We start from the raw sequence: 13,687 nt of genomic DNA on the forward strand, positions 1-13,687 counted from the left end.
TTTCACCTGAGTTTCTGCTCAGGTGAACCCAACAATGCTGCAGGTGGACTGGTGGGGGGGGGGTCTAGAGTGTGTGTGTGTGTGTGTGTGTGTATGTATGTATGGTCTATATGCATGCCAGAAGACTAGAGTAGAGGTTCAACCTATGTAGCTACAGGCAGAAGCCCTTAACCCGGTTGGGTAAGGCTTCCCAGTTGTTGGAGAAATGCCCATAACCCTAGGAAACCCCAATAAATGACTTGGTTCTGCAGAGTGAAGTTGTAGCTATCAAGCAGAGGGTAGGAAACCCACTGGTAACCTTTGCCTACTCTCTGTTTCACAAATACTCTCTCTGTAATAGTTTGAGCTCCTCCTTGACCACCTGGCGGCTTGTGCTATGATGGCAGAGCTCAGCAGTTACAACAGAACCCTAGAGTCCATTAAGCCAAAGTTACACATCATGGGTGAGCCTGGAGCAGGGCATAGGAAGGTCAGCACCTAACATGGATGATAACTCCCTTATTGCTCCCTTCCTGCATGCAACTGGCTGGGAGGAATAGCTGGATACTAGGGGATGTCAACAGCTAACAACCTGAGCTGTGGTGACCTTCTCCAAGCAGGCACAGTTGAACCCTTGAAGATGGTGTCTCTCTGGGTCAGAGGATAGACTGTAGAGAACTATCAGGTGGGCCTCCTCTTCACCACTGGCCTAGGTTGGGTGCACGCTGTATCACACACCTGATGAGTAACTGAGCACCCATGCTCTGACAGGTACTATGCACTTTGCCAGCCATTAGTATCTGAGCCTTACAATGAATTGAAATGATAAAAAAATGGCTAAACTCTATCTATTCACATTGCCTCTTTCCCCTCACTTTCTGTAGTGATGGGGACAAAATCCAGGGCTTTCCATATGCTAGACAAGTGATCTACCCTGAGCTATGCCACAGACCCCATGCCTATTTCCAATTAGCAGACGCCAGAAAAGAAATACAGAAAGTTTATCTTTTATAACTTTAAATTAGCAGCTAGAAGGGATTCTTGCTCAACTGGATCTTTTCTTCGATGTTTGAAAAGTATTTCATCTTTGTTAGAATTTCCTTGGCTTTTTCAAAATCACCTGAAATAAACAAGAGACAATGATATCAGGCAACAATAAAAACAACTCTGGCATTTCAGGCAGCCAGACCAAAGGGTCCAAAGGTTGATAGCTTCACCTGAGGGTGAGTGCACCCTATAGCAACATTTGCCAAAGCCTAGGGATATTTTTGTCTGCCATAACCAGGGAAATAGAAGTGAGACCTACTCGGTAAAAGCCAGAGACTCTGTGAAAGATCTTAGCCTCCCCCAGCAAAAATATTATTTCACTCAGAAATGTCAGTAAAGTTGAGAAATCCCAACTTAGACAAATGCAACACAGTATAATGTGCCCTAAATGAAGATCTTTTGTAGTCAACCCTGGGAATAGTAAATATTAAAAACAATAATAAATTAATCATTAAAAAATAACAGGGCTGGGGAGATGGTGATCCCTTCAGCATGAAGGCATTTGCTGTCCACTGAAGCCAGCTGACAGCCTTGGAGAACATAATTAATTAAAAAAATGACAAACTAGTGTATAGAAAATATGGAAGATTGTTGTGGAATATTATTTTAAGATGTCTTACATTCATTTATGCTATGGAATGTTTGTTTAATGATGCAAAGATGAGTTGCATTCCTTCCTGTTGCATTTGTTTAACTCTGAGAAGCTGTGTTACTTTGCCTGCCTAAAATACCTGATGGAAGGGCCAATAGAAAGACAGGAGAAAAAAATAGGTGGGACTGGCAGGCAAAAGAATAAATAGGAGGAATCTGGGAAGAGGAGATCAAGGAAAAAGAAAGAGGAGAAGAAGAGGACTGCAGGGGCCAGCTATCCAGCTACATAGCAAGCCACAGAGAAAGAAGTACAGAAGGGTTTATAGAAAGATAATAGCCCAGAGGCAAAAAATAAGTGGGATAATTTAGGTTAAGAAAGGCTGGGTGGGGCTGGAGAGATGGCTCAGTGGTTAAGAGCATTGCCTGCTCTTCCAAAGGTCCCGAGTTCAATTCCCAGCAACCACATGGTGGCTAGCAACCATCTATAATGAGGTCTGGTGCCCTCTTCTGGCCTGCAGACATACACGCAGACAGAACACTGTATACATAATAAATAAATAAATAAAAATACATAACACTGTATACATAATAAATAAATAAATAAAAATTAAAAAAAAGAATATCACACATTAATTAAAAAAAAAAGAAGAAGAAAGGCTGGCTGGAAACAAGCTAAGCTAAGGCCAGCCATTCATTCATAAGTAAGAAAAACTTACTGTGTGTGATTATTTGGGAGCCAGGTGACGGATCCCCCAAAGAGTCTAAAGAGTTCAAAACAAAACAAAACAAAAACCAGAAAACAAAGGATCTACCAGTAAGTTTGCTTAGAATAGTGGTTCTCAGCCTGTGGGTCGTGACCCCTATGAGAGCCTAATGACCCTTTCACAAGGGTCATCTAAGATCAACAGAAGTATCAGTTATTTACATTATGATTCATTAACAGTAGCAAACTTACAGATATGAAGTAGCAATGAAAATAATGGTCAGATGGCAGCGGCACATACTTAGAATCCCAGCACTAGAGAGGAAGAGGCAGATAGATCTCTGAGAGTTTGAGGCCAGTCTCGTCTACAGAGCAAGTTCCAGGACAGCCAAAGTTACACAGAGAAACCCTGTCTAGAAAAACCAGCAACCGGGGCTGAAGAGATGGCTCAGCCCTTAAGTGCACCAGCTGCTCTTCCAGAGGACCTGAATTCAATTCCCAGCAACCACATGGTAGCTCACAATCTTCTGTAATGAGATCTGGTGCCCTCTTCTGGCCTGCAAACATTCATGCATGCAAAACACTATATATAATAAATAAATAAAATCGAAAAAAAGAAAAAGAAAAACCAGCAACCAAAACAACAACAACAACAAAAGAATAAAAAAAAAAAAAAAGAAAAGAAAAAACCTTACGGACAGAGTAACAACCACACGAGGAACTGTATTAAAGGGCTGTGGCACTAGGAAGGGTGAGAACCACTGGCTTAGAGGATATTAAATTACACAGAAGCAAACTGTAGATGATCTCTCATATCAGACCATTGTTAGGGCCCCATCAAGCCAAATATGGGCATATATGCCTTTAATCCGAGCACTCAGGAGGAAGAGGCAGGCAGTATGAGTTGAGGCCAGCTTGGTCTACTTAGAGAGTTCCAAGTCAGCCAGGGTTATCGAGAGAGAGGTTGTCTCAAAAACAAACAAACAAACAAACAAACAAACAAACAAACAAACAAACAGGCTGCTGAGATGGCTGAGCAGTTAAGAGCACTCACTGATCGGGGGTTTAATTCCCAGCACCAATGTGGCAGCTCACAACTGTTTTAACTCCAAGATAATGGCACACTCACACAGACATACATGCAGGCAAAACACCAATACACATAAGATAAAAATAAAACAAAGGTAAAAAAGTCCTAAACCCCTATGTGCATGCTGGCCCAAAGTTTTGGATTTCCCCTTCTCTGTAATCTTTTGTTGCTTCCAAATCACTCTCTTCCTCATTGCTACCCAAGTTTTCTATTTTGTAAAAGATATAAATTTATTAGAAATGTGCAGTTACTGAACATGTGTTGAAGGAAGGGGATTCTCTAACTCTGAGAGAAAGCCTCGATGTTTATATCTTATAAACATTGTTTTACATTTAATAAAGTGAAAGGGTTAGAGAGATGGGTCAGTGGTTAATAGCACTTTGTTACTCTTGCAGAGGACCTAGATTCAATTCCTAGTACCCGGGAACCCAAAGCACCAGGCACACACGTGGCACACATACACATATACAGGCAAAACACTTGCACACATAAATAATATATTTAAAAAATTATTTATTTATTATGTATACAATGCTCTATCTGCATGTTTGCCTACAGGCCCGAAGAGGGCACCAGATCTCATTACAGATGGTTGTGAGCCACCTTGAGGTTGCTGGGAATTGAACTCAGGACCTCTGGAAGAGCAGGCAATGCTCTTAACCTCTGAGTCATTTCTCCAGCCAAATAAGAAAAAAAATTAAGTGAAGAAAAAAAAAATTAATAAGTCAAACTTAAAAGGCCCAGTGAGACAGGCCAGTGGGTAAAGGCTCTTGTTGATGAACACAGCTTGAGTCTAATTCCCAGAGGCCACATGGTAGAAAAGAAGTGGCCTTTGAAAGGTGTCCGCTGATCTTTTCATGCACACGCATGACACACGCGCACACACGCACATTACGTAAATGTAATAGGAAATTTGAAAAAGCAATGAAATACCTTGTTCAAAAGCTCTGTTTACATTGTCAGTAAATTCTTTCTGTTTAGCTGAAAGAGAAAATAATTATTTTAATTTTTCCATTTAAATAAACTTACAGTCAAGCCAGGTGGTGGTGGGGAATGCCTGTAATCCCAGCACTTAGGAGGCAGAGGCAGGTGAATCTCTGTAAGTTTGAGGCCAGTCTGGTCTACAAAGCAAGTTCCCGGACAGTCAGAGCCACACAGAGAAACCCTGTCTTGAAAAGCCCCACCCCCTAAAAAAAAAAAGGAAAAAAGTAGACTTACAACATGAAGGCAACACTTTGTGACCATGCTGCTCTATACACAAGGACTGGGGTTCAAGGCTTTACAGCCTTTGTGTTCTTGTGGTGATGAGGATTGTACTAAGGCCTTATATATGCTATGCAAAGTCTGTACTTTGTATACTACACTCTGTACTTGCATTTTTTTTAACAAAAGGTTCATTTATTATGTATACAACACTCTGCTTCCATGTAGGCCTGTAAGCCAGAAGAGGGCACCAGAGCTCATTACAGATGGTTGTGAGCCACCATGTAGTTGCCGGGAATTGAACTCAGGACCTCTGGAAGAGCAGCCAGCTCTGCTCTTAAGTTCTGAGTCCTCTCTCCAGCCTGTCCTGGCATTCTTTTGACACAGGGCTTCATTGTGTTGGCCAGGCTAGCCTTAACTCACTATTCTTCTGCATCTTCCTCTTGACTGCTGAGATTATAAGTATTTGCTATCATTGTACTGCCTTGCAGTTCTTGTTAAATGCAGTACTGACAGGCCCTATAAACATTCTATTTTTCAGCCAAGGAAGGTCTGGAGGCAAACACCAAGGCTTCTAAAGTAGCTATGGAATCACATAAGAAAAAAAGAATGACGGGCGAGATGTCCCTCAAATGGTCTGGGTGTTAAAGGCTTGGCTCATGATTAGTTTTGCTAATAAAAGGAAGAGAACACTTCAGGAGGCAGGGCCTAGTGGAAGGAGGTTAGGACATTATAGACATGGGACCCAGGCTCTGGTATTTCTCACTTTGGCTAGTGCCATGTTCATTGCCTCCTCCACTCTGCATTCTTGCCACAGTCCCAGGAGCAACTGGGCCAACCCACCATGGACTAAACCTCTGAAACTGAGTCAGAAGAAAGCTTTTCATTCCAGGGACTGTCTCACAGTAATGGAAAAATAAGCAACACAGGAATCAGGGATAGACTTTGACTATCTCTACCTCAGTCTTCCATACTTTAACACCCTACCATCATGACATTTATTGCCATTCATTACCACGTGTTTTAGGCAATCACCTGCAAATTATATAGCCATCCAGGAAAACGATACTCTTTCCATTACATTCTATCTTAGAAGACTACCAATGCAAAGAGCAGGCACAGCAACCTCATTCCTATTGTTGCTCATTAGAAAATGAGGGATTTTTACAAGGACACCTCTGGATGTAACTATATTTATTTAGAATCTTTAAAAACATTTCAAATACATTGTATCTCTAAGGTAGGCAATGGCAGGTATGGAATTCTCCCTTAGGCACATGGCCAGTGAGTGCAAGAGCTGGGGACTGAATCCCAGGGGAAATAATTTAGGAACTTATCTAAAAAAGGACAGTAAGTCATCCAGACAAAGCTGCTAGAAGTGTTTCACATGCTCTGCCTGTGTCTCACTAACTTAATTAACCCTTGGGGTACTGACCTAACACTCTCCAGTTATAGATGAAGAACTGAGGCTCAGACATCCTCAGAAGCCACTGTTTAAGAACACACAGAAAATCAACAGTAGTGTTGGGCCTGATCCTCACTCTGGAGCTTTATTTATTTATTTATTTATTTATTTATTTATTTATTTATTTTTTTATTTTTATTTTTTTTTTGGTTTTTTCGAGACAGGGTTTCTCTGTGGCTTTGGAGCCTGTCCTGGAACTAGCTCTGTAGACCAGGCTGGTCTCGAACTCACAGAGATCCGCCTGCCTCTGCCTCCCGAGTGCTGGGATTAAAGGCGTGAGCCACCATCGCCCGGCCTCCACTCTGGAGCTTTATGTGATACTCAAGATGCCTGAAAATTCTGGAGGAGGGTGGCTGACTTCTGTCTTGACGCTCAGCGCTTGTATTCACTGTTGTGACGTATTTAACAGCATTAGCTGAGTCCCTGTCATGCTTCAGGCACTTTTCTGAGAGGGAAGCCAAGAAGAGGAGACACAAGTTACACAGTAACATTTACAGCAGTAAAATGATCACTGTGGCCAAAGGAAGCTTCATGAGAGAGATGACTGCCCTCAGATCAGGGAGAGAATGGGATGGGATGAAAACACGAGAGTTTCAGGTCACATCACTAGTGCTCACAAAGGCCTGGGGTAGAAGGGTGCCTGTGACTGATGAGGAAACTACAGTGAGACATAAAATGAAAAGCAGAAGGTAGAATATGCAGAGCCCGGGTAGCTAGGTTGAAATGTCTGGTTTTAAACCTAAGAGCAGCAAAAATCCATTTAAAAGGTTTTAGACAAGACTCTAACAGTGATTAGATTTAGGACCACCCCATAGTGACAGGGCAGATATATTTTATTTATTTAGTTAGTTTTGATTTTTCGAGACAGGGTTTCTCCGTAGCTTTTGGTCCCTGTCCTGGAACTAGCTCTTGTAGACCAGGCTGGCCTTGAACTCACAGAGATCCACCTGCCTCTGCTGGGATTAAAGGTGTTTTAAAGGTGTGCGCCACCACTGCCAGGCGGGCAGATGTATTTTAGATGGGCTTCCAGGTACAAGCATCTGAAGCTGATGTGGTATGTAAGAAGTGAGAGGAATAGGTTGCAGGTAGTAAAAAGAGATTGGTAGATGAAGTTGAGACATGTTTAGGGCTTTTTTTAAAACTATTTCTTTACATGTGCATGCCACGGTATGAATTTGGAGACTCAGGCTGTCAGACTTGGTAGCAAGCACCTTAACCACTGAACCATCCTGCTGGCTTTAGGTCTATCCTTTTAAGAAAATATTTTTATTTATTTATATGTATGTTTGTATGACTATTTAAGTGTATCATATATGTGCTCCAGAATCCATGGAGGTCAGAAAATGGCACCTATAATTCCAGTAAAGGATGGCTGTGAGCCAATATGGGTGCTGGGAACTGGACCTGGTTCTCTCCAAGAGCACTTGATGTTCTCATCCGAGTCCTCTCTCCAGTCCATCCTAGGTCTAATGTTTACACTTTCTAATAAACTGTGAGCACACTGCTCAGGACTCACATATAGCCCAGGCTTTCTTGGAAGCTGTTATGTAGGTTAGGCTAGCCTTGAACACCTGACCTTTTGCCTCCATTCTTCCAAGAGCTGGGATTACAAGCATGTATAATTGCACCTAACATAGCTTGTTAAAGACAACTCAGTGTTTATCATGAATTCTATTTGGACATACTGAATTGGAATATATAAGCACTATTTCTTTGCTATACCCATAGGCACACACAATGCTTGATCCACAATAGGCATACTGTAAATATTTTTGTGAAAGTACTTAAGCTCATAGCTACATGAGAATCCTGAAGCCTTTTTTTTCAAGACAGGGTTTCTCTAGTTTTGGAGTCTATTCTAGAACTCACTCTGCAGACCAGGCTGGCCTTGAACTCAGAGATCTGCCTGTCACTGCCTCCCCAAGTGCTGGAATTAAAGGCGTGCACCATCACCATCCAGCTTTGTGGAACCTTTTCTACATGAAATGGTTCATTTTATATGACAACCTGGACAGGCTATGATGCCCACTTGTTGGTGGTGATGTGATTGTGGCTGCAGTAACATTTACAGTTAGTTCAGTGTACTTAAAGATGGCCCTTATGCTGGCAAGTCTTATGTCAACTTGACACAAGTTAGAGTCATCTGAGAGGAGCGAACCTCAATTGAGAAAATACCTCAATAAGGGTATTTTCTTTTTTTTTTTTAAGATGATTTATTTTTATTTTACGTGTATTGGTGTTTTACCTGCATGTGTGTGTGAGGGTGCTGGATCCCCTGGAACTGGAGCCACAGACAGTTGTGAACTGCTATGTGGGGGCTGGGAATTGAGTCTCTGGTAAAAAGAGTTAGTTCTCTCATCTGTTAAGCCATTACTCCAGCCCCAGGATATTTTCCTGACTAATGATTGATTTGGGAGGGCCAGGCCATTGCGGGTGGTGGCATCCCTGGGCAGGTGGGTCTGGGTTCTTGCCTTCCTCATGTTGAATACAGGGGAGGTGCTTCATCTTATAGCAGTATGTCATGCTTTGCTGATGCCCTTTTTGAGCAAACACAGGAGGGGTAGATTGGGGGACGGTAGAGGGAAGGTGGAAGGAGGGAATGGGAAGAGATGAGGGAGGGGAGGCTGCAGTGAGGACGCAAAACAAACAAATTAATTAATTAAAAAAAAGAAAGCCAAGCAAGTCAGGGTGATCAAGCCAGTAAATATAATTTTATATGGCTTTTGCTTCAGTTACTACCTCCAGATTCCTGTCCTGAACTCCCTCAATGACGGACTGTTACTCTGAATATTGAAGTATTTATTTCAATAAACCATAAACCCCTTCCTCTCCAAGTTGCTTTGGTCATGATGTTTTATCATAGCAACAGAAACCCTAACTATGACAACCCTCAACACTGTGAGAGTCTCATTCAATTAAGTAAGGTCATTATGTGCAGAAACGGGATTCAAAAGAAGGAATTCTGCTTGAATACCAAGACACAGAATAGCCGAGTACGTGGAGGCAATAGAATCAGCTTAAAGTCACTCTAAGTTTTATAGTGAATTTAAGGCCAACCTAGGATATATAAGCCTATCCAGAAGATAAATGAAAAACGTAACAAACCATGTAACATAGAGGGTATGTTTAGTTGTTGAGCACTTAGCAGGTGTTAAGTCCTTGGTTTATATCCTGAGCACCCACAAGAAACATATTCAAGACTGTGACATAAAAATCTAACCTGATGCCAGGCTGTGGTGGCACATGTCTTTAATCCCAGCATTCAAGACGCAGAGGCAGGCGGATCTCTGTGATTTTGAGGCCAGCCTGGTCTACAGAGTGAGTTTCAATACAGGCTCCAAAGTTATATAGGAAACAACAACTAAAAAAATCCAACCTGAGTTTTTAGCCTACTGTCCTGCCTTATAGACTGTGTGTGTGTGTGTGTGTGTGTGTGCATGCACACATATGTATGTAACGTGTGTTTGCAGGTGCATATGTGCACGTTTGAGTGTATGTGCCTGTACAAGTGTGTCAAGGTCGGAAGTCATTTGGGTGTTATTCTTCAAGCGACATCCACCTTTAAAATTTAAAAAATGACATTTACTTAGCAGCGAGCGAGAGAGCATGCAAGAAAGAGTGAGTGCCACAGCACCTGTGTGAAGCCAGAGACTACTTATGGGAGCCATGTGGACTGAACTTGAGTCCTTAGGGTTGTGTGGCAAGCACACATGTACAAAAACACCTTCCCACTCCAGATCTCGCTTGCAGTTTCTGTGTCAGCCTCCACACACACACCTGGGCCAATTCTGTAAAATAAACAGACCTATACTATACTGGCGAACCTTGACTGATACACAGTGGAATGAAAAGTAAAGCAGGTGAGACCATATGTCAGGGTCTCAGGGCTTGCCCGGCTGTAGATCTCCATGTGATCGAAGTCATTTCTGCCAGCTTCGGAGGCTCATTTTCCTACTAGAGATGAGCAGGAAACAAAGAACTCCTTGAATGATGATGAGGGCCAACAAATGTTTTTCGACTCATTTCTCCTGTCATGTGCTCCCAAGAGCAAAAAAGCATGTGTGAGAATCTCGTCTATTACCTCTGACAGTGGATTTTATTTCTTCAATGGCAGCCTCACTTTGAGCGTGTGAGAGTTTCTCATTGATTTCCATTATTTCCACAAGGAACTGACTGTCTGTTCCATGGTCTGTCCCTTCAGGGATTTCTATTCCTTGGAGCTTTAGCTATTGGGGAGGAGAATAAGGAAAATGAAACAGATCAGGGTCATGTAAGTTCTGCTCACCCTTCACAATACTCTGATGGTCATATGGGAAAATGTGAATATTGGTTGGAGAGGGAGCTTAGAGCACAATGCATGCCAAGTAAGTCACATGTCCAGCCTGGAGAATCTGAGCCAAGAGTGCTGGTAAAGGACCTCACTTATCCTGTGCCATCGGCAGCTGGGCCCTGGATACTCATACCTCTACCCAGGTCTTAAAATGTTTATAAACATTCTACTCAATACTAAAATTGCCTAGATGTTCTTGTAAAAAACTCCCCAAGTACTCTTACTATCATCAAATTTATAGAAAATAGTTAGAACAATAAAACCAGGGAAAGTTAAGATATACAAAAGGATCCAGGTCTGGTGGTTCATCTGCATCCCCAGGTACTCAGGAGGCTGAGGCAGGGAGATCACAGGTCAAGTCCAACCTGGGCAGCTAAGTGAGACCCCGTTTTAAAAAGTAAAAAAAAAAGGTGGCCGGGCGGTGGAGATGCACACCTTTAATCCCAGCACTTGGGAGGCAGAGGCAGGCGGATCTCTGTGAGTTTGAGGCCAGTCTGGTCTACAAGAGCTAGTTCCAGGAAGAGGCGCCAAAGCTACAGAGAAACCCTGTCTCGAAAAACCAAACCAAAACCAAACCAAAAACAAAACAGAACAAAACAACAACAACAAAAAAAAAAAAAAAAAAAAAAGAAGAAAAAAAGAAGTCAAAAGGCACCTGGGGATACGATTCAGTGGATGCTAAACCTAGCACCCATCCCCCAAATAAAACACAGAACCCAAAACCAAAGAAAAACCCAGTGATTATCAGACAGGGGCCATGGCTCAGTGGCAGGAACTTATTTACTTAGCATGAGGCACTAGGTTCAACGCCCAGCACTGAAGAGAAAAAGGAGCTGGATGTCGGTGACGGGAAGCAAGAGAATTACAAAAGAAACAAAAACAAGGGAAATGGATTTGCAAAGAATATTATGAAAACTATACTTGTATAGAATCTTTTTCTTTCTTTTTTCTTCTGTAGTATTTTTTGAGGCTAAACATCATTAGCTTCCTGGATCAGGCCAGGTCTCATACAGAGGGAGTCACATACAGATGGGTTGGGAAATACCTTACAAGGTATAGTCCCCTGCTCAGGGGAGCCTGAAGAGTCTTATAGGCATCATTCAGTAGGGCCGAATGCTTCTCTGAGAGGTGTTTTTCAGTCTGTTCATAAAGATAAAAAAAGAATTTTACTACCACAAAGGCCAGTTCTTTTTGATTCCCAAACTCTTATAATAAGACAGTGACTTAAAGAGTATGGCTGGAATTAGAACTGGTGTTAGATCACTAGTTCGTATTTTCTTTTTTTAAAAATTTATTTACTTATTTGTGTGTACATGTGTCCTTAAATGTCAGAGAAGGATATTGGATATATCTCCTGGAACTGGAGCCACAAATGGTTGTGAGCATCATGTAGGTACTGGGAATCGAAGTTGGGTCCTCTGGAACAGCACCCAATGCCTGTAACCACTAAACCATCTCTGCAGCCCCCCCTTTCTGACTTTATTATTATTATTACTATTTTATGTACATTGGGTTTTGCCCGCATGTATGTGTAGGAATGCCAGATCCCTGAAACTGGAGTTACAGACAGTTGTGAACTGCCATGTGGGTGCTGGGAATTGAACGCGGGTCCTTTGGAAGAACAGTCAGTGCTCTAAACTGCTGAGCCATCTCTCCAATCCCCAGTACAGTCTGTATTTTCAAGGATGGGTTTCCAGTTATCAGAGAAGTCAGATAAAAGCTGTGAAGAAATGACATCTCTGGGGGTTGGCTGCCAAAGGTTTCCCAGATCAAAACAGCCACCCACCCAGCTGCACACATATATGAGGACTATTGGGGTGGGGGTAGGGGTCAGTGAATACCTGAGACTTTTGGCTGAAGAAATCTGGATGGATGAGACATTGTAGTTGATGGTACCTGTGCTTAAGTTTCACGATGTCAACCTTGAAGGATCGGTGACTGGAAGGAAACCAGATGTTACGCATGCAACAGTACTCAAGTTATTTACTATGGTCTGGTTCTGCTTGTGGGGAAGATGTAATAACATAAAACAAAGGTTATTTTTAAGATGCAGCCATAATGAAGGAAACTAGAACAGGATCAGAATAGGTAATGCATGTATGACATTTGAGAGATGTGAATGGTGCTACTACTGAATGATCAAAGATCGGAAAGGGACATGAGTACAGAGACCCTGGACTGAAGGGAACATTAAAAGCTTGACAAATTAGGGGCTAAGGTTAGTGTGGCCCATTGTAAGCACTCAGTGTCTGATGAAAATGTGTTCCAGAGTTTGGAGTACTTGCCCAACCTGTTCTTTGATTCCTTTTTTTTTTTTTTTTTTTTTTTTTTGGTGCTGAAGACTGAATGTCTCCTGCATGCTGGGCAAGGCCTTTCCCCAACTAGACGTTTTTTTACTTTTTATTTTGAGACAGAGTCTCTCCTCCCCCGGCCCCCAATAGGGTTTCTCTGTGTAACGTTCCCGGATGTCCTGAAACTTGCTTTGTAGACCAGGCTGGGTTTGAACTCACTGCGATTCACATGCCTCTGTCTCCTCCCAAGTGCTGGGATTAAAGGCCTGAACCACCATCATCTGGTGAGACAAAGTCTCTTAACTAAGGTAACCAAGTAGATTTTGAAGTCACTCTATGGTCCAGGCAGGCTTTGACTTGCAATAAGCCTACTTTAGTCTCCCTGATCACTGGGACTGCAGATCTGTCACCAGGCCTAGAGCCTTGGCATTAAAAAAAGTGTGTGTGAGAGAGAAAAGGTTAGCGTCAAACTTGCTATAATAACCAAGAATGAGACCTACAACTCTGGATCTTCCTACCTTCTCCCTGCAAATGCAAGGATTATAAGATTTATGACAATAAACCCAGTTTACCAGCTTAACTTAAAAACAAAAAGGTTGAGTTGGGTGTTGCTAAATTGTTCAATGCTGAAATTTTTTTTGATCCTTCCTTAGTTTTCTGAGCAGTTAGAATTATAGGTAGACTATCACACTGAACCATTAATACCTAGAAGCAAGTTTTTTTTTTTTTTTTATGATAGTACTGGGATTCGAACCCAGCCTCCTGGTATTGCAAAGGAAGCGTTATACATTGAGCCAAAGCACTCACTTATTTCTTTTTTGGGGAGTGGTGGCATTGGGGGAGTCAGACTGTAGGATCCTCTTGCTTTTGGCTAGAGGGCAGGACCACGGGTGTGCACAACTACACCTTGCTCTACATTTTACTTTAATCTTTATTAGTTCAGCTCTGCTCACACTTCTGTACCAATCTCCAGAAGGCGGGGGGGGGG

The 13,687-nt window shown here is 42.3% G+C and overlaps 1 protein-coding gene across 3 annotated transcripts in view; it reads right to left on the bottom strand.

The window, feature by feature from the left end:
• Positions 1 to 963: 963 nt before the first annotated feature.
• Hscb (HscB mitochondrial iron-sulfur cluster cochaperone) overlaps positions 964 to 13,687 on the bottom strand; it is a 14,446-nt gene continuing 1,722 nt past the window's right edge. The window contains exons 2-6 of one of the 3 annotated variants that reach the window (XM_050122076.1): positions 12,250 to 12,346; positions 11,459 to 11,548; positions 10,160 to 10,304; positions 4,344 to 4,391; positions 964 to 1,099 (exon numbers count right to left, since the gene is read on the bottom strand). In XM_050122076.1, coding sequence (XP_049978033.1) covers positions 1,008 to 1,099; positions 4,344 to 4,391; positions 10,160 to 10,304; positions 11,459 to 11,548; positions 12,250 to 12,346 — 472 coding nt within the window. In that variant the 3' untranslated portion in view covers positions 964 to 1,007. Of the gene's footprint in view, positions 1,100 to 4,343; positions 4,392 to 6,246; positions 6,524 to 10,159; positions 10,305 to 11,453; positions 11,549 to 12,249; positions 12,347 to 13,687 lie in introns of those variants that run through there. The other 2 variants (XM_050122075.1, XM_050122077.1) reach the window with 2 other exon arrangements.

This window comes from Alexandromys fortis, unplaced genomic scaffold (genome assembly GCF_014885135.2).
Source record: "Alexandromys fortis isolate MF-2015 unplaced genomic scaffold, M_Fortis_MF-2015_v1.1 scaffold_193, whole genome shotgun sequence".
Taxonomy (NCBI): Eukaryota; Metazoa; Chordata; class Mammalia; order Rodentia; family Cricetidae; genus Alexandromys; species Alexandromys fortis.